At 39.0% G+C, this 26,877-nt stretch overlaps 1 protein-coding gene across 2 annotated transcripts in view; it reads left to right on the top strand.

Moving 5' to 3' along the window:
- The window catches only part of ERICH1 (glutamate rich 1), a 201,872-nt gene extending 175,273 nt beyond the window's left edge, over positions 1-26,599 (top strand). For both annotated transcript variants that reach the window (XM_082249555.1, XM_082249556.1), the window contains exons 7-8: positions 1,556-1,750; positions 26,491-26,599. In XM_082249555.1, coding sequence (XP_082105681.1) covers positions 1,556-1,750; positions 26,491-26,570 — 275 coding nt within the window. In that variant the 3' untranslated portion in view covers positions 26,571-26,599. The remainder of the gene's footprint in view (positions 1-1,555; positions 1,751-26,490) is intronic.
- The last annotated feature ends 278 nt before the right edge of the window (positions 26,600-26,877 follow it).

The following is a 26,877-nucleotide window of genomic DNA, read 5'->3' as shown; positions in this document are numbered from 1 at the left end:
ATGTAATCATTTTATGTATTATTGCAAAACGTGCCCACTAAAAAATTACATTTTCTTAAGATAATAACCTTTGAACTGCAGTTCTTTGGGGTGTAGATTCTTTTTTTCCTAGACTTGGATCACTTTCATTGCCATCTGCAATAGGGTAAGAAGGGAAAACCGATCAACAAATGGCCTCTATATAGCAAAAATATTTCTGCTAATTTTTATTTCTTGGGTTGAATTGTAGTTCTTACTAAAGATGAGTGAATACAGGATGTTCTGCCCAATGTAAGTATTGAACAAATCTGCAGGTTTCTGATCTGTAAATCTGCTAGGAAGGTTGGCAATACACGGTTCGAATGGTAGCCGGTTCAAAAGGAACCAGCTGAGATTCGAACCGTTAATAAGCAGGCTGAATGTACATAGTTGATCGATCGATCAACTTGGGTAAAACCAGCCTGCCAGATTCTCTTGCAATTATTGCTAGTGGCTGCTATAGCGACTAGCAACAATCATTGTCTTCTCCCAGCGGGGACAGCTTCCTCTGCCCACTGCCCTGCCAGGAGCAGACAATAGCTCAACATGAGGGATTCCCCTGCCAGCACTATGTTGATGGGAGAATGGTATGGATTTATATCCTACAACCCGTGGTTGCAGGAAAGAAATCCCCACTGTGTATGGCCGGCCTAATACTGCTGCCTTTTTTTTTTTTTTAGGTATACTAGCCTAGATAACTAAGTGGCTGATAACTCAGTGACCTAGTAGCGCTTATGCAGTTGATGAGTTTTGCAAGAGGGGGCTCTCCTTTCAACACCACTGATGTGCCAGGAGATGATGCAGGAACTACAGAGGCTTAAGTTCAATTTAATTATACACAATGGAGGAGCAGTCAAGTTGCTGGTATAGCAGCCCTTTAGAACCCTTATCTATTTGCCATTATCAAGTTCATCAGCTGCACATCTTTCTAAAAGGGAATCTTAATAGTGGTTATGTGACTTTGGGATCATGGGGAGAGTTTCTTGGTCCAAGAACTGCACTATAATGGTTCATTCATATTCAATATATACTTTTTTTTGTTTCATTGCTTGATCGAGTCATTCATCTCTAGCTACTTCTGTGCAACAGAATGTTTAATGCAAAATACCTGGAATTATGAGATTACTTATTTAGAGTTAGTGGTTTTAAAGTCAATTTTTTTTTTAACCTAATGCATTCTCTGCATTAAGATACAAAAACTCCCCACCACTTGTCCTAAAAGTTCTAGCTTCCTGGTAACAGGTCCTTTTTGTTTTATTAGACTGAACTAAAGTCTTGGGACAAGCATCAAGTATGTAAAGTCAGAACACCATGTTTAACATATATCTTCATTGTTGGCAATCTAGAACATTTTTAAGGCAGGTGGCCAGCATGACAGCCAAGCAATGAGTATTTTCAAAATGAGGTCAGCTATAGTAGCCTTTACATTTTTCTCCTGACAGCTTTTCAGGCATATTCTTATACACACTTATTTTATGTATGTTGTACACAAGCATTCTTTAATGTTTATTAGAATATGTACCCTTCATTCCTTTAGGCAAATCACCATGTGCAGATTCTGCTCTGTCCACTGAACTGGTGCTGGAAATAATAAATCAAATCAAGAATGGTGCAGTTCCTTTCTCTGAACTGTGCCTCTTACATCAGCTCAAGAGTCTGCTTCTCCTACAGGATATTGAAAGATTAAAAGATTCGTTGGACAGCTTCAAAGCACATTCCTCTATGCCTGTTGGTATGTATTTTTAACTGTTTTATATAATTCACTGACATTGGTGAACTGCTTCTTGCTTATCAGCTTATGCCAGCAGTGCTGTGTATTTCTTTAGAAGCCTTGGAGTTAAAAGTATAGACCAGGTAAATTATAAATGCATGTACTGGATACACAAATATGTTGTGAATGTTTCATTTTATTTTTGAAGCGTGGTAGGTAAATACTTTGATGCTGTATAGATGGACATCTAATAAACATGGCATTTCTATAATTTACTGTACATTCATAGAGCATCAGTCTTGTATAATACATTACTACTGAATAGCCAGAAATAAATAAATATATATATATGTGTGTGTGTACAGTGTGTATATATATATATATATATATATGTGTGTGTGTGTGTACAGTGTATATATATATATATATATATATATATATATGTGTGTGTGTGTACAGTGTGTGTGTATATATATATATATATATATATATATATATATATATATATATATATATATATATATAATTTTTTTTTTTTTTTTTTTATGAATCTCCCTGCAAGGCCCAAGAAGAATTTGCAAAAACACTTGCAGACATTGGTCTGGTGGCATGATCCGCAGGATTAAACTCTGATGGAACATGATGCCATTGTTCAGGCCTTGAGGATTTTCTGATTCTTTCTACAGGGTTGCTGACATAGACATAAAAGCGCTTTTTCCAATTTGTATATGTAGCCCAAAACAACTTTGCTGTTTGTATAGAATTGAATGTTATCTATCTGAACGTCTAGCTCACGTAGTATAAAATCTGCAATTCATACGGCTAGCACAGTCCCACTAATTTCAAGCCTGGGAATTGTGTGCTCAGGCTTAAGTGCCAACTTAGTTTTGCCAAACAGAAACCTTACATGGGTTTTATTGTGAGAGTCTCTTACCTTACGGTAGGCAACAGTTGCTATGGCCTCAGTGGATGCATCTGAGAAGATGTGAATCCCTTTTCTCTGACTTGCAGCAAGGGAAGCTGAAGTGTAGCAGCGTAGTATGTCAATTCCATCTAAGGCATGTAGAGATTGTTTCCAGGACTCCCACTTTGAATATTTGTCTGTTGGTAGTGGAGCACCCCAATCTTGAATAGTCTCTGATACCCGTCTTAATAGGGATTTAACTTGTATGATGATGAGAGCCACAAATCCCAGTGGATCGTATAGACTGTTCACTACTGACAGAACACCACGTTTGGTGAATGGCTTGTCTGCAGCACTGACTTGAAAGCTGAAAGTGTCTTTTAATAAGTTCCACCGTATGCCCAGACTTCTCTGAACAGGAGGCATGTCCATTCCCCCGATTTAAAACCTTAAATCCTGTGGCATGATCACCAGGCTGAAAGGCTTTCATCACGGCAGCACTGTTTGAGGCAATCTTATGGAGTCTGAGTTTGGCCTTAGAAAGCATACATTGAGGGTGTAGGTCTATGGATTCTTCATCTGTGGGTAAGGATTTGAGTCAATCATCCATGTAGAAGTCTCTCTCAACAAAGCATGGAGCATCTGTGCTGTACTCCTTTTCACAATCGAGTAGTCCTTCATAGACCATATGTTGCAACGGCAGATGAGGGACTGTTTCTGAAGACATGTACTTTCATGCGGTATTCAATCACTTCATTGTTTGTTGTTGTCGCAGTGCCACAGTAACCTTAGAAAGTTCCTTTGGTCTACTCTTACTATGAAGCAATGGAACATTTGTTCAATGTCATTACAAAGGGGGTGCAGCGCTAAAATACTCAAACTAAAATAGTACTCAAATGCAATAAAAATGTATGCAATAAAAATCTTTAAAGAATGCACTTCAACGCGGTAAGTCTGAATGCAAAAGAAAGTCCTTGAAACTTCATACAGCCAAGCATGAGGATTTAAGAAGACCCGTGCTGTAAAGGATGAAAGTGGCACCACTCCATTCGTGACTCCATCACCAGAATATGTGCTAGCCTCTCACCTTAATTACCTGACCTCAAGGGCCATTGCGCAGTGTATGTCAAATATCGGGTGAGCTCCCAATCTCTCCAGCTCCAAACCGCTCAGCATTAATGCATTCCACCAAGAAAGAGAACAGGGGACATCTAGTGCTCTCCGTTTTAACTCAACTCAACATTTATTGCATAATAAAATCAATGTACTCACAAATAAAGCACTTTCCAAGTGCATATCGAACAGCAGAAATGCATGTAGCAGCGCAGGTTGTGTGCTCGATGTCAGATCCCTTCGCAGCGTCGCGGGTGACGTCACAGCTCCTCCCCCGTACGCGTTGCGCCAGTGGGTGTGACTTCTTCAGCGGGGTATGGAGAGGGCGGCACCCGCACGCTATTTATCGATGTTGCCTAGCAATCGGACGCTACTCCAGGGGCGAAACAGGAAACACTCAGGTCTCCATTTTGGATTTGGGAAAAAAACGCCCTACTTCCGGGAGGCTCCGTGGCAGACAAAAGCTAATACATTTTTGATGTTGCCTAGTAACTGGACGCTACTCCCGGGGCGAAACAGGAAACACTCAGGTCTCCATTTTGGATTTAGGCAGGAACGCCCTATTTCAGGGAGGCTCCGTAGTAAACAAAAGCCAATACATTGTGAACGGGACAATGGGGATTCAGAACACGGAACAAAACACCCCAGACCCCTACCAACATATTATTGGGCATAATCATAGGATATTGCACTTATTCAACAATGGATGCATAACACCTGCAATAGCAGGAAAAGGCAGCCATATAAAGTGCATATATAAGTTATCTTTATAAAAAGGTTTTAATTACTCATATAAAGTGCATATATAAGTTATTTTTATATATGTATAAAAAGGTTTTAATCACTCATCTACAATGGGGATAATGAATAAAATTCTAAAATCACCTCATGTAAACAATATAAAGACGTCTATCCGCGAGGCTCCGTAAGGATCTTTAACATCTAAATAGCACCAAAGTTACAATGCATATTAATAAAACACAAAATACTAAAAGACGCATAAAAACACATAAAAAACATAAAAACAGCACCTCCTATCTGTTAGAAATAAAACAATTTAAATCAAATTCCACATTTAAACCCCCTGGAACTAAAACTTTAGTCTGGTATATCCAGAACGATTCTCTCCGGCTTAATTGTCTCACAAAATTTCCTCCCCTCCAATGACGTGGGGTTTTCTCAATACCCCAAAACTTTAATCCGGTGGGATCACAATGGTGATACCTTTTGATACCTTTTGACCAGTTTGCAGCAATTTATGAACCATCTTAACTCTAACAATAGGAATATTGAATTAACATGGAATGTGAACACTGAGCGTATCGTATTTCTAGATTTGGAGATCTTCAAGAATAAAGGGTGTTTGAAAACTCGAACTTACTTCAAACCCACGGATCGAAACTCATATATACCCACTGGAAGTTGCCATCATAATCTGTGGCTGTGTAACATCCCAAGGGGACAGTTTCTAAGGATGAAACAAAACTGCTCCTTGGAGGAAGACTTTCAGTCCCAGTCTAAAATATTGGCCTTCAGATTTTTAGAAAAAGGTTACGATGCTGGGCACATTGACAAGGAGCTGTCAAAAGTCAGCACCATAAAACGAGAGACCACCCTCATGCCGTCCACAAAGACAGCTCCCAGCAATGAATTCTGCTTTGTGCTGGACTATAATGTCCAGTACAGGAAATTTGAAAATATTGTAGCCAAGTATTGGCCTATTCTGCAACACGATAGAATACTAGGCCCAGCTCTTCCGGCAAAACCCAAGTTCGTATACCGTAGAGCACCAACTTTGAGAGACCAGTTAGCTCCAGGGGTTATTGACCCTCCCAAAAAATCTGACAATAGGCTTTTTCCATCTATGAAAGGTTTTTACGACTGCGGAAGGTGTGCAGCTTGCAAAACCTCCAAAGGCAACATTAAAAGAAGAAAAGAATTCTGGGCCACAGCTACACAAGAAGTACATCTTCTTAAAGATTTTATTACATGCGAAACAAAGGGTGTAGTATATATGCTCAAATGCAAATGCGGATACCAATATGTGGGTAGAACCATGAGGGCATTGCATGTACGAGTTGGAGAGCACATGAACAGAATCAGACAGGGTAAAGACAAGCACAATGTCCCCAAACATTTTAAAAGGTATCACCATTGTGATCCCACCGGATTAAAGTTTTGGTGTATTGAGAAAACCACTCGTCATTGGAGGGGAGGAAATTTTGTGAGACAATTAAGCCGGAGAGAATCGTTCTGGATATACCAGACTAAAGTTTTAGTTCCAGGGGGTTTAAATGGGGAATTTGATTTAAATTGTTTTATTTCTAACAGATAGGAGGTGCTGTTTTTATGTTTTTTATGTGTTTTTATGCGTCTTTTAGTATTGTGTGATTTATTAATATGCATTGTAACTTTGGTGCTATTTAGATGTTAAAGATCCTTACGGAGCCTCGCGGATAGACGTCTTTATATCGTTTACATGAGGTGATTTTAGAATTTTATTCATTATCCCCATTGTAGATGAGTGATTAAAACCTTTTTTTTATATATAAAAATAACTTATATATGCACTTTATATGAGTAATTAAAACCTTTTTATAAAGATAACTTATATATGCACTTTATATGGCTTCCTTTTCCTGCTATTGCAGGTGTTATGCATCCATTGTTGAATAAGTGCAATATCCTATGATTATGCCCAATAATATGTTGGTAGGGGTCTGGGGTGTTTTGATCCGTGTTCTGAATCCCCATTGTCCCGTTCACAATGTATTGGCTTTTGTTTACTACGGAGCCTCCCTGAAATAGGGCGTTCCTGCCTAAATCAAAAATGGAGACCTGAGTGTTTCCTGTTTCGCCCCGGGAGTAGCGTCCGGTTACTAGGCAACATCAAAAATGTATTAGCTTTTGTCTGCCACGGAGCCTCCCAGAAGTAGGGCGTTTTTTTCCCAAATCCAAAATGGAGACCTGAGTGTTTCCTGTTTCGCCCCTGGAGTAGCGTCCGATTGCTAGGCAACATCGATAAATAGCGTGCGGGTGCCGCCCTCTCCGTACCCCGCTGAAGAAGTCACACCCACTGACGCAACGCGTACGGGGGAGGAGCTGTGACATCACCCGCGACGCTGCAAAGGGATCTCACATCGAGCACACAACCTGCGCTGCTACATGCATTTCTGCTGTTCGATATGCACTTGGAAAGTGCTTTATTTGTGAGTACATTGATTTTATTATGCAATAAATGTTGAGTTAAAACGGAGAGCACTAGATGTCCCCTGTTATCTTTCTTGGTGGAATGCATTAATGCTGAGCGGTTTGGAACTGGAGGCATAGCTGGAGAGATTGGGAGCTCACCCAATATTTGACATACACTGCGCAATGGCCCTTGAGGTCAGGTAATTAAGGTGAGAGGCTAGCGCATATTCTGGTGATGGAGTCACGAATGGAGTGGTGCCACTTTCATCCTTTACAGCACGGGTCTTCTTAAATCCTCATGCTTGGCTGTATGAAGTTTCAAGGACTTTCTTTTGCATTCAGACTTACCGCATTGGAGTGCATTCTTTAAAGATTTTTATTGCATACATTTTTATTGCATTTGAGTACTATTTTAGTTTGAGTATTTTAGCGCTGCACCCCCTTTGTAATTATATGCCTACTGGGATTTGATAGATTTGACCTTTACTGGTGTTCAGCTGCTGTTACTCCATTCTTTCATTGATTGTAGCGCTGAATGAGTTTTTTACCATTTGTTCAATGTCAGCAGTTATGGCAACTGGCTCTCTTCTGTAACTCATAAGTACCCCTACAAGGTTGTTGGTTAGGTTGGGACCAGTGAGGAGAACGTCATTCAGGGATACGCCTTGATGCTTGGCACTGGAGTCAAACACTATCGGGATTTGCTTTGTTTTACATGTATGATACACTCCAAAGAAAGGCAGATACCAGCACCCATCATGTTCTTGAAGAGGTGGAGTTGGCTCAGCATGGTCATTTTCAAAGATCCTTTTCATAAAGGCAATGAAGTGGTCCTTCATTTCAGGCCTGTCCTTTAGTGTTTGCTTAAGTGAGTTGAATCTGGATAAAGCTTGTTACGATTGTTTGGAAGTCTAACTCTTTCAGCACGAAGAGGTAATGGTGCAACACAGCTATTAGATTCATCCTTGAAGAATTTACTGTCCATGATTATGATGAACTCTCCATCTTCAATTGACAAGGCCATTCTGTTGTCATGTTTAGTACGAAACACTTTTTTCCCTAAGTTGTCATCACAGGGAATGGGAAGAACATCCGATACCTGGATGATGTAAGGAGGCCTCTCCTTTACTTCATATTGATGAGGGCATGAAGTGAGATGTAAGCCCATTTCTCAGCACTTAAGTCTTGAAGGAGTTAATCTCAGATGGCATTTGCATTCTGTTCAAGCATACATCGCCCACCATTACCCAGCCTAGATCAAGTCTTTGTGCATATGGGGCGTTGTCAGATCAATTGCACTGCTGGTGAACTTTATGTACTGTGAGAACGTCTCTTCCCACCAAGACCAAGATTTCAGCATCTATTTCCATTGGAGGAATCTCTGTAACCAGGTGCCTTAGGTGGGGATGGTGATATGCAGCTTCTGGAGTAGGAATCGCTTCCCTGTTGTCTGGTATTTGGTCACACTCAACTAATGATGGCAAGGGTATGCCCTTCTTCATCTTTATATGGGAGACCATGAACCCATCGGCCCTTCTGCCAGAGGTTCCTACACCACCAGAACAGGTGTTGAGAGTAAATGGTGTTGCAAGTCCCTTTATGCCAAAGATCCCAAAGAATTTAGGTTTAACCAGGGATCTGTTGCTCTTCTCATCTATTATGGCATACATCCTGGTAGCTTTCTCAGGTAAATCCTTTGGATTTATTTTGACTAAACATACCTTGGCACAGCATTTGTGGCTTGATCCTTCCCCACAGACTTCAGTACATGAAGAAGAAACATTTGTAGTGGCTGGAGCATGGCTTTGTTGCTCCCCGTCATGATTTGAAGCAGGGTTGAATGTAGATGCTGCTGTGGATTGTCTGGAAGTGGAGGAGGATGCATAGCTGTAACATGTTTGTCACTACTGCAATCTGTGCACTTGATGACAACTTTACAAGCAACATGGTAATAGGAAGAACAGCACCTATAGCATATTCCAAGTTTCTTGGACAGTCTTTGCCCTAAGCCCACGACCTTTCTTAAGAGGGTGAGGTTTGTTGTGAATAGGGCACGGACGATAAGGATCTTTATCTCTATCACCTGTACCACTCCTGGTGAACAGTTGAGATGTCTGTCTTTTTAGTAGATACAGCTCTATTTGAGTCTCTATGTTTAACTTTGTTATCATACCATGATGATGATGATGAAGCAGACAGGCTAGACTCACAAAAGCTAAAGCTGGAATAATTTCTCGTCCAGGCTTGAACCTGCACAAATATGAGAATGGAGGAAAGGATACATTATAGTCTTTTATATCTTGAGCCATGTTGTGCCCATTTCTCCTGCAGGTTGTATGGCAGTTTAGACACCACTGGATTTATGCCATGAGCAGTGTCCAGAAAGCTTAGCTCAGGTAGACGAGGGTCTGCCTTTGCAAACTCTAACTCCATGAGGAGGTTGCTTAGTTCTTGACGCGTGCAATGATCTTTACTACCTATTTTTGGAAAGTTTTGCAGTCTTTTTAATAGTGCGCTTTCTATGGCTTTAGAACTACCATAGGTTTGCTCAAGTCTTGACCATGCAGCAGCAAGACCTGCATCTGGGTAGTCAACCTGTACTGCTCTCAGTCTTTGAACACGATCTGCAGATTCTGGCCCCAGCCACTTTGAGCAAATCAATTTCCTCCTTGGCAGTAAGGTTGAGATCAACAATAGCCGCTTTGAAGGTTTATCTCCAGGCCCTATAGTTCTCTGGACAGTCGTTGATCCTTGAGAGGCTAATATTAATGTGCTTGCAGTGAATCATATATCTGGTGAAGTCAGACAGGTCTGATCTCTCACTCTTTAGTGCCAAAGTAACTTGTGGGACCTCTTGGGTATGAAAGTTCTCTGGTATATAAAGGTGAGGTTTACCAGGATAAAATGAGGTTGCAAGAGCATTTAGCTTAGTCTCTAATGCTCCTGCTGGCTGTTGCTTGAACTGTGGCTTGTCGCTGGGAGTCACCTTGTCATTGACAAGAGGTGATGTGGTTTTCTGTGTAGGTGCGTTGTAGACTTGAAGAGGCTCAGGCCTTTGTAGATTGGAGGTCTCTGTGTTGAGAGTCTGAACAGTAATGTTAGTAGGCGGTTCAGGAGATGATTCTGTATCATTGCAAACACTATGCCTTAGCACATATTCACTGGTGCGTTCAACTGGATCTTCCATTTCTGCTGGAATAGAACAGTCTGAATTAGTACAGTCTCCCATTGTTTTGTTCAATGACCTATAGTCTTGCTAGGGTGGCTGTTTCCTCTTTCCATATGCAGAAACTTTATTTGGGATTCTGCCTATGCTTGGTGAGCAACCATCTCTGCTTGAAGAGTTTTGTTCTGAGCTTCTATCTCTGCTTGGTGAGCTCCTATCTCTGCTTCCTTTTTGGCAAATGAACTACGCACTTTACCTCCTTCCAGACTTCCACAGGCCTCTATTAGCTTGTCGCTTAATGTTGAGCTTCTAGAGCAAGAATATCTAGAAGAATGTGCGGTCAGCTTAGTAGAAGTGGATTTATGAGATCTGGTCTGTTGCAGTTGAGCAATGCTGAGTGCTACCTTATCCTTAGCATCTTGCACTAAGAGATCTCTTTTTTTAGTTCATCTGTCTTAGTTCTGCTAAAGAGCCATCTAGCCATCTATATTAGAGTCTTTTAGAAAAGCTGTTTATTTAGCAGACAGCTGCTGGTAGTATTGGTACGCTGTAGATGGGTGATCTATAGAGTCTCCTAATTTAGCCGGTTGATCATTAAAGCGTGGCAAAACTGACATGCGGTATGTAGTTCTGTCTCAGAGATCTGACAGATGGCTGGAGAACTCCTCTCTAGTGGTTTCATAGTTTTCTCGAAGTTTCTGTTTTGGTATTATTGTGTGTTTTGGGTCTTACACTTTGCTCTGCCATATCTGCAGCATCTTCTCCCTGTACATCTGGTTACTGTTTCTTTAGGAAGAGGAACAGCAGCTTAGACAGGTGGGATAACACAGTCCAATGCAGAGAAACAGTATTGAACATTCACAGATGACTTGCAGTAAGCTTGTGCGACCATGTGGTTTCACAAGATGGCGGATGGCACTGAGCTTGATTGCAGATTAAACATGCACAGCAGGCTGTAGGAATTCTACCACATGTTTTGACTATTCTGACTCCAATTATTGTAATAGTGACTTATCCCTTGCTGAGACCTATTCCTGGCCTGTATAAGAAGATACAATCACCGCGGAAAATCATTATCGGATAGCTGAACTCACCAAACACTGTTTCTTTCATCCACGTAGGTTTTATTGCAAGCAGTAGGTATAGCAGACAACAAAATGTGGCAGATGATTGAAAGATGGTATTGGCAGGTCAAAACATGGTAATGTGTTCCTGGATGCGAGAAGATTGTTTAAAAGGCCTAGACAGATGTATCCATTTCTATCCCCACGAGCATAAAGAAGCAGGAACAGGAAATGCATCATAAATGGGAGGGAACAGGAGGGAACACAGAAGGGAAAGACAGAAAGCCAAGTGCAACAACCAAAATAACAAGATGGCAGCATAATAACCAATTATATAGACATTACCATAACAATGCATTATATTATATCTTGCATATTTGTGTAACATCACAGGGGTTCTTGATCTTATTAATCTCCGGACCCAAAAAAGAATATTGTTCCCGTACTAGGACCCAAGATAATTTTTGCCACTATGTCAGCAAAGCCATACACCGAGAAAACAATTACTACGTATTAAAAAAAATAAACACACAGACAGTAATTGATGCATCCTTGCAGCCGTTCCACATTATTGGGGGTGGCAAGGCCTACACATGGGAACCACTGAAGAACAAAATTGATGAAACTTGTGGTATGTCTGCTAGCTACCCACAACTTGGGTTTATTTTCATTAAGTAGTATACGTTTCCAACTAACGTGGAGCACTTCACCTCACAAGCTTGTTTGTGTAATTGCCCCGGCCTCACTTATGTTGTAGGACCCTGCCCTGTGCTATCACTCTCCAATGATCTGCCGAGTTTTTTGTTAAACACTAAAGCCTGGTACACACAGTATTTTTATTTAGCCCAGCTAAAAAACTGAGGCGCATGCAAGGAGGTCCTGTAATAACGATGCAATGTTAGCTCAGCGGGAAGATCGCTGAGCTATCATGTTCATACACCGGTCAGCACTCATAGCCATTGTCTGACAGCGCTGATTGACTCAGCTGCTGGTTTTTAAGCATACTTGTTTGACAGAAGGCGGTCATGAGATTGGCTTCTGTCAAACAAGGACCTGTACACATAGGCTAAATGTTGGCCAATATCTACGGTATTGGCTGATTTTGGCCTGTGTATGGGACTTTAGTTAAGAGTGGGCCCCAGCCCAAGGATATCTGCAAATCAATTTGGTCTCAACCCATAATTAAGGAAACAAAGCTTTAGCCTAATTCTCCAGGGGACCTTTATCAAGCAATTTAGTGTCGGAGTTAGGCGCAAATCAGCCTGCTTCTTATATAGCAAAGTCTATGCAACAGTCTTACAGTGTGTTCGTGTGTCATGCACCTGGGCAGAGAACTGTGGCAGATTTGCTAAGTTCGGAAACTGATTTAGAACTGTAGATGAGAAAGAATTTCACTCTAAAAAAATGCATAATTAACAAGTAGTTAGTATCAGTCAAAATATGTCTCACTGCTCCTGTTTGACATGCCCTGACCAAGAGATATCAGATGCACTCCATGATTTAATTATCAGCCTGTACCATGTATGTGCACCTAACTGCATTCTAGTCTGGTTCTCTTAATTGTGGTTCTATTCCGGGGAGGTGATTACCTCTGAATAAAACCTGTAAACTGTGGACCAATCCTCCTGGATTATTTTTTAATATGATATTTGATTTAATGTCATCAAAGGTTTTTGGGGAGAGCCTTGTTTCTAACTAGTGATTTTTTACAATGATGGACTGCCTTCTTTGCCAGTAAGAAACTGTGGGAGGTGGAAGGGGGCAGGAAGCTTCGGTACCACCAGGAAATGCTGAAGCTTGGACCACTTGGAATAGAATGATATAAAGCTGTAATCAAAGAAAACAGCTACAGTATATATACCAAAAGGGTAAAGATGCCAAATGATTGGTAATACTTTTCTGTTCGTCATGGAATCTGGGCACCCCCTGACTGACAGCACATTTAACCATTGCTGTTCCTGAGAGCTGTGTCTACTGCATGTCAGTTGAACAACTCAGCCTAACCTACAACCATTCAAACACTGTGGTTGGAAAATGAAGGAGCAGCGGAGATATAAACCTGCCCCATCCCCCACTCTGTGTTGGGTGGATAGCATGTATTGACTGAATTGCACTACTACCATTCCCTTTCTGAGTGAGTACTGCTGTTTAGGGATTTACAATAGGCTGATATCTAGAAAAGTTTAGATGATAGCTGTATGTAAAAATACTAGTAATTGTATTGAATTCATAAATGAATTCATTGGTGTAGTTTTATATCCGAATGGGAGTGTAGCTTTAAAATGGTTCCAAAGGCAGAAGGGTTTTTTTTTTTTTTCACCTTTAATGTATTCTCTGCATTAAGGAAAAAAATATTTTAGGTGCAGCTCTACAGTCCCCCTAAATACTTACCTGAATCAATCCAAGTCCAGTGCTGTGCACAAGAGCAGCAGCACTGCTCTATCCCTCCACACTGGACTCTGTAACAGCAGTGGAAGCCATTGGCTCCCATTGCTGTCAATCAAATCGAGTGACAAGGGAGTGGAGGCAGGGCTCAGCTGCATTATGTGTGTCAGTAGACTTGTACAGTGTGGCTTGAGATCAAGTTCGCATGAGTACCCCCCCCCCCCCCCCCAGCAAGCGTCTTGCACAGAGCAGGTAAGTATGACATGTTGAAGAAAAAAGAAAAAAAAACTTTTAATATCAATTTAACTTCACTTTCAAGATTAGCTATGCATATCAAACCTAAGGGTGTTAGATATTCTGCAATGTCCAGGCTTAAACTAAGAGAATTCTGCAGAGCAGGGAATTGGCAGAAAACCAATGTAAAAAGCACAAGATGTACACTACTGATGGGTACTGAACATTTCTGGCATTTTCTCAAAGAAAAGTACAGCCCTCATTTTTAGTTCATTAGTTGTGCTACTTATAATGTCTTTAGTAGTAGTAGAGTAAAGAATAGAGCTTTTTAATAAGCCTGAATAAGAGATCTAAATCATCCTGAAAGTTTCCATATGTAATTTTTAATTAGCCAATAAAAGGGTACTTTTGAGCTTTAAATTTTCTGCATTATCCTGCCTGCGTAAGACGAGCTTGGATTTCATTTTATATAGAAGAACTAGTAGAAATACTTGAGAGCAAGGGTGACAGATATAAGTGCTCATGTACAGTATATAAGGGACCTGATAGTCCCTTATATACTGTACATGAGAAATACTCAGAAATACTGCCTGCTCCTAACTCTATTTGAAGCAAATGGAGTAGAGTTTAACTGGCGGTGGTAGGTCACATGGCTTGATCTGTAATCTGTACCAGCTTCTCCAGGAAGGCGGTTCAGTTCTAATGAGAGGCAAGAATTTACCCTAGCAAAGGAAAGCCTTTATTCAATCACCATGGAATGTGTCAAGGCAGATGATGATTGTCCAAGAACATAATGCATTCTCTGCATTAAAGTAAAAACCTTGCACTACTGGTTTCTCCCATTCCCACTGAACCCAGCCAATCCCATCCATTCCTCCCATCCCTCCCCCTAATACTTACCTCACTCGATCCATCGCTGTGTCCGGATGCAAGTCTTCTCTCTTCCTGGTCTGACAAACTTTGCTGAAGCAGCAGGTGTCAATCGATGAGGAATGAGCCCGCATTCGTGCCACCATAGCAAGCAGTTTGCTATGGGGGCACACATAGAAGAGGAGGCTCGGAGACCTCAGAAGAGGCACTAAGGGGCCGCTCTGGGCACAGAGCAGGTAATTATGAACCTTTTTATTATTTTAATTTAAAAATGTGACTTTACAATCACTAACAGGGATCTCTTCAAGCTTCCTAGTTCTCTTTCTGGGTGCCTCAAACTCAAAAGATCTGTTGATGAGACAGAGAAGTACCAAAGTCTTCAGCAAGTTCAGCTGTAATATCTCATAGACAATCAAAATATGTTTCCCATGTGAACTGCAGATCTTGTAGTCCAAACCTTCTGTTTAGAAGTGTACCTGCACCTTTCTCAGTAAAGCATTATTTCCTCTTTCTTTTAGGTCTCTCAAAAGTTTCTTCCTTAAACCAGTTGCCGACCACCCACCACAGCTTCACTCCCTGTCACAGTGTCACTATATACAGTATACCGATAATTTACTGATCACTGTATTAGTGTCACTTGTGACACAAGTTAATGTGAGAGGCAGTTAGTGGTAGTTAGCGGCAGTCCCAGATGGGTTTAGGGTACCTGTCATATATCCCCTAGTAAAGATTTAACCCCCTGATCACCCTCAGTTAACCCCTTCATTGCCCTATCAGTGTCACTATTATAGTGTACAGATGTTTTTTCTGATCACTGTATTAGTGTCACAGATGACATCAGTTAGCGTTAGTATAGTATAGTTTAGTATTACATTTTAACCCTTTGATTGCCAGTGACACACACAGACACACACACACACTAAACACCTATATTACTAGTATAGGGTCTGAACGGATCAATATCTTTGATCAGATCAGAACTATTCTAGCTTCCCCAGTAGCTTAGTATAGTGTTTCTAAAAGGCAGTGTTAGCAGGATCAGCCCTGACACCTGCTAGCACCTGCGTTTAGCCCCTCCGCCCAGCCCCCAAGAAGTGCAGAATGAGCAGATTACTGTCATTTCCGATACACAGCACACTAAACCACAGCATTAGCAGTCAGGTCTGATCTCTGCTAGCACTAGCAGTTAAAATTTTGGTAGCAGTTCAAACAGTCCTTGACAACCAGGTGCTTTTTTTACCAGAGTAGTGAAGAGGCACGATGCGGAGCATGACAGATGAGAGCCATGGGGAAGCCCCACTGTCAGAATCAGGCTCAGTATTCAAACCTGTAAAGAGCAGCGGCACCCTGACAGATAGCTCTGATGACGGAGTAGTGGTCCCTGCTAAGGTCAGGCGTACCCGACCCCGTTCTTCTGTTGCTAAGGTGCAACAATCACAGGGTTCTCGTATGCAGCAGAGTGTCAGTACTAGTGGCGCTCAACCTTCTGATGAACTGGTGAGCACCAGCTGCCTAGAACATCCTGGTCATAGTCAAACCAGCACTGCAGAAACACTTGGTGAGGTGGCGAGTCCCATAAGTGCAGTTCAAGCTGGTGCAGTGGCTAGCACAAGTAGTGTCCCGCAGCCACCAAAGGGGGCAATTAAGCGCGAGTGGTCCAAATGCTATAAGGCATATAGGACTCATTGGATCTGGTAAGTGATTTCATCTACCCACAAACACGGTGAAACAAATCAATGTCACAATTTATGGATACCCACATTTGAGCACCTGCACTTTTGAACCTATTGGATATATACAGTCACAAAGGACTTTTAGCATTTGAACATTTTCAGCACAACAGTCACTTATTTTGGACTTTATATGTGATTGGTCACTATTTATCCTTTGATTTCTTATATTTATTGATTCATTTATTGATTCATTATTCATAAAGTCACTGATGTAAATTGGGGCATATATTAATTTATTAGATAAGTGAGCTACTATCAGTTTTTGTAAATATCATAAGTTTATTCAGCAAGCGCTGTAGCTAGCCTTTTGTGTTAAGGCGATAGGCATACATGCAATGTTCTTTTTTTTTTTTTTTTTTCCTTCAGCCTACAGGCTGAAGGAAAAAAAGAACATGGCAGATTCCTCCATTCACATCGATCGATGTGGATGAAGAAAAAAGTCACTTCTTATTGCTATCATAGGGGATATTTAAATTCCCTGTGATTAACAATAACATTTATATTAAAAAAATTAAAATGAAGGTATCAAAATAAATTAAAATAGCAAAATAAAAAAAAATAAAAAATTCAAGCACCCCTGCCCCGCCCCATGTTTGCGCGCAAAGGCAAGAGCATTGGTCTGGTGTCCTGTGTAAACAGCAATTGCACCATGCATGTGAGGTTTCGCTGCAAACTTCAGATCGAGGGCAGTAATTCTTGTAGTAGACCTCCCTCTGTAAATCTGAAGTGGTATCCTGTAAAGGCTTTTAAGGGCTTTTTAATATGTACGTAGTTTGTCGCTGCTGAACGGGCGTGCGCAATTTTAAACATGTCATGTTTGATATCTATGTACTCGGCATAAGATCATCTTTTATATTTTACCAAACAATTGTGCTATATATAGTGTATTTGTGCATTAATATAAAAAAGAAAAGTGTTTTTTTTCCCCAAAAAAATTTGTTTGGAAAATCTCTGCGCAAATACAGTGGGACAAGAAAAAATTCAATACCCACAATTTTGTTCTGTAGGGCCTCTGTTTCAAAAAATATACAATGTTTGGGGGTTCAAAGTAATTTGCTAGTAAAAAAAAAAATAATTTTTTCATGTAAACAAAATGTACAGTGGGGATCGAAAGTTTGGGCACCCCAGGTAAAAATTTGTATTAATGTGCATAAAGAAGCCAAAAGGCATCAAATTACAGATTAGACAAAAGTTAGATTTTATTTCCATCATTTACACTTTCAAAATAACAAAAAACAAAAAAATGGTGTCTGCAAAAGTTTGGGCACCCTGCAGAGTTAATATCTTGTACTGCCCCCTTTGGCAAGTATCACAGCTTGTAAATGCTTTTTGTAGCCACTCAAGAGTCTTTCAATTCTTGTTTGAGGTATCTTTGCCCATTCCTCCTTACAAAAGTCTTCCAGTTCTTTGAGATTTCTGGGCTGTCTGTCACACACTGCTATTTTAAGGTCTATCCATAGATTTTCAATTATGTTGAGGTCAGGAGATTGTGAAGGCCATGGCAAAACCTTCAGTTTACGCCTCTTGATGTAATCCCCTGTGGATTTTGAGGTGTGTTTAGGATCATTATCCATTTGTAGAAGCCATCCTCTCTTTAACTTCAGCTTTTTCACATCTTTCTGGAGGGATCGTGCAGTCAAACTTGGGTTTTGAATTGTTTTTCTCACAATCCTGCGAGCTGTTCTGTCTGATATTTTTCTTGGTCTTCCAGATCTTGCTTTAACTTCCACTGTTCCTGATGACTGCCATTTCTTAATTACATTCCGAGCAGAGGATATTGACATCTGAAAACACTTTGCTATCTTCTTATAGCCTTCTCCAGCTTTGTGAGCGTCAACTATTTTCAATTTCAGTTTTCTAGACAACTGCTTAGAAGATCCCATGGTGCTGATTGTTGGGGCAAGGTCAGATGAGTCTGGGCATTTAAAAACTTTGAGATTGACATCACCTGGTCTTCCCAGATGATTGAGAACAATCCATGACACTGGCAGGTCTCAGCCTTGCAAAGGGGGCAGTGCATGCTATAAATTCTGCATGGTGTCCAAACTTTTGCAGACACCATTTTTTTGTTTTCTGTAATTTTGAAAGTGTCAATGTTGGAAATAAAATCTAACTTTTGTTGACATATAAGGATGTCTAATCTGTAATTTGATACCTTTTGGAGATTTTTCCATCTTTCCTTGGCTCCTTTATGCACATTAATACAAATTTTTACCTGGGGTGCCCAAACTTTTGATCCCCACTGTATAAGGAAAAGGCTTGGTCTTCAAGTGGATAGAAGAGTGGGTGATGTGTTGCATAAGCTTTTTAATATTGGGCATAAAATGCCAGGACAGTTCAAACACCCCCCAAATTACCCCTTTTTGGAAAGTAGACACCCCAATCTATTTGCTGAGAAGCATGTTGAGTCCATAGAATGATTAAGGTTTTGCCACAAGTTTCTCGAAAATTACAAAATGTATTTCTTTTTACACAAAGTTGTCACCTAAATGATATATTGCCCACACATGCCATGAGTATATGTGGAATTACACCTCAAAATACATTCTGCTGCTTCTCCGGAGTATGGGAATACCCCATGTGTGAGACTTTTTTGGAGCCCAGCTGTGTACGGGACCCCGAAATCCAATCACCGCCTTCAAGTTTTCTCATTTTACTTCCTCACTACCATTCACAGTTTCGGAGGCCCTGAAATGTCAAGATGGCACAAAACCCCCCATATAACCTCATGAAAAAAATGAAGAAAGTAAAGGATTTTTTTTTTTTTTCGAATTTCAAAACTTTGTGGCAAAAAGCAAGATCTGCAAAATACTCAACATGCCTCTCAGCAAATAGCTTGGGGGGTCTACTTTTAGAAAAGGGGTCATTTGGGAGGGGGGGGGGGTTTGTGCCGTCTTGGGATTTCATGGCTTCCGAAACTGTGATAGGTAGTGAGGAGTGAAATCAACAATTTACGCCTAAAGAAAGCCTGAAGGCAGTGATTGATTTTCGTGGCCCTGTACGCGGCTACACTGCCAAAAAGTCTCACACTTGGGGTATTCCCATACTCAAGAGAAGCAGCAGAATGTATTTTGGGGTGTAATTCCACATATACCCATGGCATGCGTGAGCAATATATCTCAATAACAACTTTTGTGTTAAAGAAAAAAATTCCTTTTTGTTTTTTTTTTGTCATTTTTCAAACACCTGTGACAAAAAAATATAATATTCAATGGGCTCAACATGCCTCTCAGGAAATTCTTTGGAGTGTCTACTTTCTCAGTTTTTTTTTATCAAAAACATGTAGCTAAATACATTTTGGCCTAAATGTATGACAAAAATGGAGTTTATTGGATATTTTTTATAAGAAAAAGTAGAAAATTTAATTTTTTTTCTCAATTTTTGGACTTTTTTCATTTATATTGCAAAAAATAAAAACCGCAGAGATGATCAAATACCACCAAAAGAAAGCTCTATTTGTGGAGAAAAAAAAAACATAAATTTTGTTTGGGTTCAGCATTGCATGACTGAGCAATTACCAGTTAAAGTAATTGCAAAAAATGGCCTGATCATTAAGGGGGCAAAAGCTTCCAGTCCTTAAGTGGTTAAACATGAATGGTCAGGGCTTCAACCTGCATATTCTACTTTAGACCCTGTAACTAGTTATGTGGTTCATTGATTTTTTCTTATTTTTCTGTACCACAGTGTCATTTTATAATAGTTATTCTTATTATTACAACAATACGCAATGCTTTACAAAATAAAGGGAGACCATACACTGACAGTACAAGGAGGTTAGGGCCCTGCTCGTATGTTTCCTTTCAATATAATACATAATTTTTTTTTTTGTAGAAAAGAGACCCCCCCCCCCCCTATGGTTACGTTTTTATGCAGCTGACAACTGTGCATCAAAAGTGTGCCATTTTTAGAAAGAAACCGGATTACTCCACCTGTCACTGACATCTGTCTCCTTGGGGTCTTTTCACACGGGCATTCCATTTTCTTCATCCGTTCCATAATGTTTTTGTTGTTAGAAAAGGGAAAGCGAAATTAAGTTTTTACATCAATTGCGTACATCATTTTTTACATCCCTTTTCTACCGAATTTCAAAATTTTGGAGTGATTAGAATTCAAATTGGGTGAAAATTGAATAGCTGGTCGCTAAAGAGTGGACCCGCAAGCTGGCCACCTCATCCTTTACAACCAGTGAGCCACCCGCTGAATGAAAAAAAAAAACATTGCTGGCAACTATTAGTATGGTTTGGGGGGAAGGGGTGCTCGCTCATCCCTGTCCCCCTCTTTCCTGACCTGGCAGGCTGCATGCTCAGATAAGTCTGTTATGGATTTTGGGGGGCCACGCAGTTTTTTTTTTTTTTTTCATTTTGGCGAATTGCCTGGTATGGACTGATGGGGACCCCCACGCTGTTTTTTATTTTTTTTTTTGACAATTTTTTTTTTTATTGCCGGCAGTGGTGATGACTCATCGGTTGTTAAGGACACAGCGGCCGGCTTCCCGACCCACTCTTTAGCAACCAACTATTCTTACATTCAGCTGTTAGCTGGGAACTCTGCTAACAGCTGATGAGTCATCAGTTGTTAGGACGCCAGTGGGTGCTGGCTCCTAATAGATGCAAAAATGGACAATTAGTCCATTAACATTTGTTTTAGGTCCGCTTACGTTTTTTTAAACGTTTCAAAAAATGAATGTTAACGAAGGCTGATGTCAGCGGATGTCAATGGCTGATTATCCACTAACCTCTGCTTGCTAATAGGAATACATGGGCATCCATTTTTCATCCGTCGACTGACAGAGGATAAACAGACAAACTGAACGCTCGTTTAAAAGGACTCTTATGCTGGACAGAGTTTGCAATGTCCTCACTATTTCCATGCAGGACCAGATCCCTGCTTCTGATTTTTTTCCTCATTTATACAGTGAGGGTTCCATTCACAAACGCAAAAGCTTATATTCTTTCCTTACAAGGGAATATCCATCTTATTACTACTTTTCATCCCTGGAAGATCAACAGACACACAACTTTATTACCTGACTGCACAGTTCCCCTAGGTGCAAAACTATAAACCCAGAGATGCTTATGTTACCTTGACCTATTTAATGGAAGAAAGATCCTCTTTGTTCTCTATATCTGACTGAATATATATATATATATATATATATATATATATATATATATATATATATATATATACCATCAGACTATATTGTTATATTGTGACACACATCTTTATCTATTGGTGTCTCCTTCTCGTTTCCTTTTACCTGTACCTCTATGGCATTCCATATATTCTCAATTAGCCTTGCCTTTTACATAGGTGTGGATATTTTTCCATAAGAGACTGACATGGTACTCTACCCTTCCTTGTATCATATTGAAAGTCTCCTTCCCTCCCCTCCCTTTAGATGTGTATGAGAGATTGGTTATTTTCTGGATCTCCCTTTCACCAAAGCCAAGAATTATGGGTATTCTGCTTCAAATCCCAGCTTTTCAGTGGTTGATCTTTAGTTGGGACATACCTTATTTGCCCTACTTTCCTTAAGGTCAATGGTTTGGTTAGCTATCCTAGGATATGCCCATTACCTTACTACTTTTCTTGTGTTATTGACCACTATAGCAATTGGCCTAAATTCCCTCACCTTTTTGTTGTAGCTGTTGCAATCCCTTAATTTGGATGTCCCAGATGTCTACCCCTGGGTCCCCCAATAGACTAAAATGTTATGGTAAATGCAAAAATATTAATTTACTGATTATGTTGCAAGCATGCCATCTGACACATCAAGTCAATTTTTCCACTCTGATTTCAGGGTCAATAAAGCAGAGTTTGCTAAATTATTTAAAAATCCCATACCCCATCATTTGATTTCCATACCTCCTGAAAGGTGTATGGATACCCCTAGATAAGAATGCTCAGTTGAAGCAAAACAGACCTAAGTGACACAATTTACATTTCAAATAAAGGCATGTTGTATAAATGTTTGTTAGTTTTTCCGTATTGCTATCATCCAATTTGGTAACATTAAATCTTCAGTAGCAAGACTGCTTACAGTAAATAATCAGCAACATGAAAATAGAGGTATTAATCAACTACAAACTCGCTGGTGCATTTTAAAATGTTGGTTTTATGTATAATTTAAAAAAAATGGTTTATAATTAAAATAATATATATTCCAAATTGGCAAATATTTATCCAGAGGGAAAAAATGTAAAAGCTGTTTTATTAGAACCGTTCTGTAAAATAAATATAATTTAAGCTTAACTGAAATCCCTACTAACTACTTTATTATTTAGCTAATGGAGTAAGCTATCTTTAAAGAACTGGATATGCGCTGGATATTTAATTAATGAAAACATTGGCTCACACTAGTTCTTCATGACCGTATGCTGAACAGAGGTCATAGGTTTTACAAAGTAAACTTGACCTTACACAAAAACACTTAAGAAGCTAAATTTGAGGACTTTAACAGTACCACTTGATTTGTAATAAAAAATAATCAAAACATGTATTGTACAGAATATAAAAGCATGTGAACAGTAAACAAAGACACCTATCAATACAAATATAAGCAAATACACAGAGTTTGTATAGTACTATGAAATGATTCCCTCCTCATCATCCCTACTCCGATCGGGTGATGGCTTGCTTGCTGTGACTTTGACACATTTCATGGGTTGCTGCCTTCTTCATCAGGAAGAGAACTTCATCAGGAAGACCAGCTCTAAATAAATAAATAAGAAATAAATATTAGTGAACTTCAGTACTACAACTAACTAATAGAGCTTCATTCTTCCAATGGAATAATCACTCTACATACCTATAGTATATATATAGCAAGATTTACAATGAATACACACAATTATGTTACAACCAGTTGTTTCCAGCTCCTTGTGTAGATAGGGTAGTGCAATAGGCTGCTGTACATTGATTCACCAAAAGTCCAGGTTCCAGTCACCACTATAAGTGTACAATGATGGTGGGTATCTAAAATATAAATACAGGGCCAGATGATAGAATTAAATAAGAAAAAAGGGATAGAAAAACATCTATACTGTCCGTATGGGGCCCTATGACTACCCAACTATACCCTTACTCCCCATAAACGTGACCTTATGTGCTATGTGCTAAAACACGCTCTCGCGTGGACACACAGACATCCTGTCATCAGAGCTGTAACAACTTGTAAAAATATACATTATGTGAATACCCGAACAACACTGCTACTATATGTCCAAAAATATGTGGATGCCTTACCAAATCATAAAGTTTGGGTTTGCAGTAAAAGGTACTGTTAATGCTATAGCACACACCTTTTTTTTTTTTTTTTACAATTGTGGCAACAGTTTGGTAAAGACTCGATGATACTGTGCCCCTGTTCACAAAGCCAGGTCCATATAGACAAGGCTTGAGTTTGTTGTGTTTTATACATGTTTTATATTCAACCCAATTAGTCTAGTTTTTGCCTAAATAACCGCCTTGTTATCTTTACAGGGAGCTTTACTCCCCCTTGGAAATAAACTTCTTTTTCTTCTTTTTTTTTTTTTTTTTTTCTTTGAATTTGTTGTGGAATAACTTTTTTTTTTTTTTTTTTTAATAACTTGAGAAGCTTGCACAGAACCCTGACCTCAAACCTACTGAATACATTTGGGATGAAGTGGGGCTCATCCTAGGGGTATAGCATAGATCTTATCTCTGGCATATTTAGAAAATGTCAGGTGACATTTAATTAGTGAAAGGAGTCTTTCTCCACTCTGGTAACCAGGGACTTTCACAACCAAGCTGTACAGTGGTGCTTGTATGTACTGTATGTGTGAAGTAGCCTGAAATAGTGAAAGTCAGTCTAGCTGGAAAAACTAATACTTTCATATAAAGGGCTGGTCGTGCTTTAATCAATTGTATTGTGATAAGGTTGTTTACCTTCTCTTAACCTCCCTGGCGGTATGATTCTGTCAGGAATTCTGTACCAAAAGCGGTACAATTTTTTTCATGGAAATTTGGCGTTATGTATTATAGGCCTACAATTCTTAGTAATTACTGACTTAAACCTGACCAAAACAAGACTCTAGTAGACATCCCAGATGTGATAAATTTGAAACACAAACGCATGAATTATAATCGAATCAATAATATAAATTTATTATATAATATATATAATAAAATTATATTATTGATTAGATTATAATTCACGCGTTATATATATATATATATATATATATATATATATATATATATGTGTGTTTGTATATGTGTGTGTGTGTGTATATATATATATATATATATATATATATATATATATATATATATATATATATATATATATATATATATATAAAATTATATTATTGATTTGATTATAATTCATGCGTTTTATTTATATATATATATATATATATAATGCATGAATTATAATCGAATCAATAATATAATTTTATATATATATGTGTGTGTGTGTATATAGGTATATATATACATATATGTGTGTATGTATGTATATATATATATGTATGTATATATATGTATATATATATATATATATATATATATATATATATATATATATATATATATATATATATAAAATGCATATATATATATATATATATATATATATATATATATATAATATAAAATGTGTTTGTGTTTTGTGCAACGTTTTTTGTTTTTTTTTTTTTAATTTCCCTCCCTAGTTCCGCTCCCATGCAGCATTGCTGCTGCAGAGAACGGAACTAGGAAGTCCTCCTACCGACAGACGAGCGGCGGAGATCTCGGCTGGCGGTCACAGCAATGAGAGCTCATCGCTGGATCGCCAGGGTAAGGTAAGACACTCCGCTGCGCTGTCTGCATAGCTCTGCCCATTCACCCCGAGCGGGACTCGGGGTTACCGATAATAGCAGGAAATTCCTACCCCGAGTCACGCTCGGGTTTACCGCTAGCGTGGTTAAATCACTGAGTGCATTTTTAAAGCGTCTAGTGTAGGTACCTCAGTTTGACTTGAATTTTAGCCTCCTGCAATTTCTTGTGGAGCAAGGCTGGCTGACAATCACTTGTACCACAGTGCTTTATGTGCACAGAAAAAAAAAAAAGGTTTAAACCTTTTTTTTTTATTTATTTTTTTTAATATAGGTTATGATATATTGGTATCCTCTATGATAACTTACAGCAGATGGGAGAGTAGGTCTAGAAATAAGGACAGTAGATATATATTGTTGTATATAGTGCTCGTATGCTAACAGAAACTGTCCAATCACAGGCTGGGGGAAAGGCAAGACTTGTAAAGCTGTATTAATTTACTGCATGAAGGAATCTCAGGACGCCACTATGGTCCTGCTGTCTGCCAGGAATGGATAGACATAAAACAAATCATTTGGTAGGTAAAACGGCTCTTATATGTATTTAAGCTGTATATTTAGATGTTTCTTATTTAAATTGAATTCCTACATTCTCGTTAATGCAGTACCAAGCATAAAATGTTGAAAACTGGGAAAAGTTTCAAAAAGTTGTCTAATGTGAGTTGTAAAAAAAAACAAGGTCATTTTACAGCAATTCTCCTATGATTATCTCCTATTGGATGAAACGCGTCAGTAACCTCATTCTGCCATCTCTTCACTACATGCGTTGCCTTACATGATAACTTTTCCGGGCGTTCCACTGCTGACTACCCTGACCATCCTGGCATGTACATTGGGCAACTGTATGCTGTGAGAGGGGACGTACTACCATAATCTGCTTTGAATGACCCATATTCTATATGGAATTTTGGGTCCATTACTTCTGGTGAGCGCATTTGTATTATCTTGCTGGTGTTGGATTCTATCACTATCATCACCATCATTGGTTTCAAAGTCACCTTTTCACTTGGGACTCTGCATTTTTATATGGACACTTTTTTTACAAAGATTTCAACTCTTTTCTAATGAGGATTATAGTTTACTATTTGTAACATTATTATTTAATTTTCACTTCATTCATCTGAAGGTGATTTATGATTATACATATATACCTTTTTAGCGCTGCACTTATTTTATGTCCCTTATTTTATGTCCCATTTTACAGCAGATGTTGCCATTGTAATAATTTTCTTTCTTTTTTTTTCCTTTTTTGTCTAGGTCACAGACTGGCTCTGCATTCTCTGTTTTGTTACTGGATTTCAGACATTTTACCAATAAGGATAAAAGCTTCATCTTAATAGGTATCTTCATGTTAAGTTTAAAAAAATACACAAAGGGCTTTACATATATATTTGTTTTTTTTTTTTGTTTGTTTTTTTTTTTATATGATACATAGTTTAGACTTCTGAAGAAAAATGGTACAAAAAAAGCAACCTCAAAATTCAGAAAACCATAATCCTTTTTTTTCACTGAAGTATGATTACTAAAATATTTTGGGAGGTTGCTGTATTTTATCCCTTTGACTTTGTATGCCTTTGAATAAACCTGCAAGTGTCAATCTACTCAAAGTTTCTATTTTCGTTTTCAGACACCAGTACCAGGACT

This window comes from Pelophylax lessonae, assembly GCF_965119305.1.
Source record: "Pelophylax lessonae genome assembly, chromosome: 3".
In the NCBI taxonomy this organism is placed as follows: domain Eukaryota; kingdom Metazoa; phylum Chordata; class Amphibia; order Anura; family Ranidae; genus Pelophylax; species Pelophylax lessonae.
The sequence above is the reverse complement of the archived record's forward strand: the minus strand, read 5'-3'. Positions and strand labels throughout refer to the sequence as shown.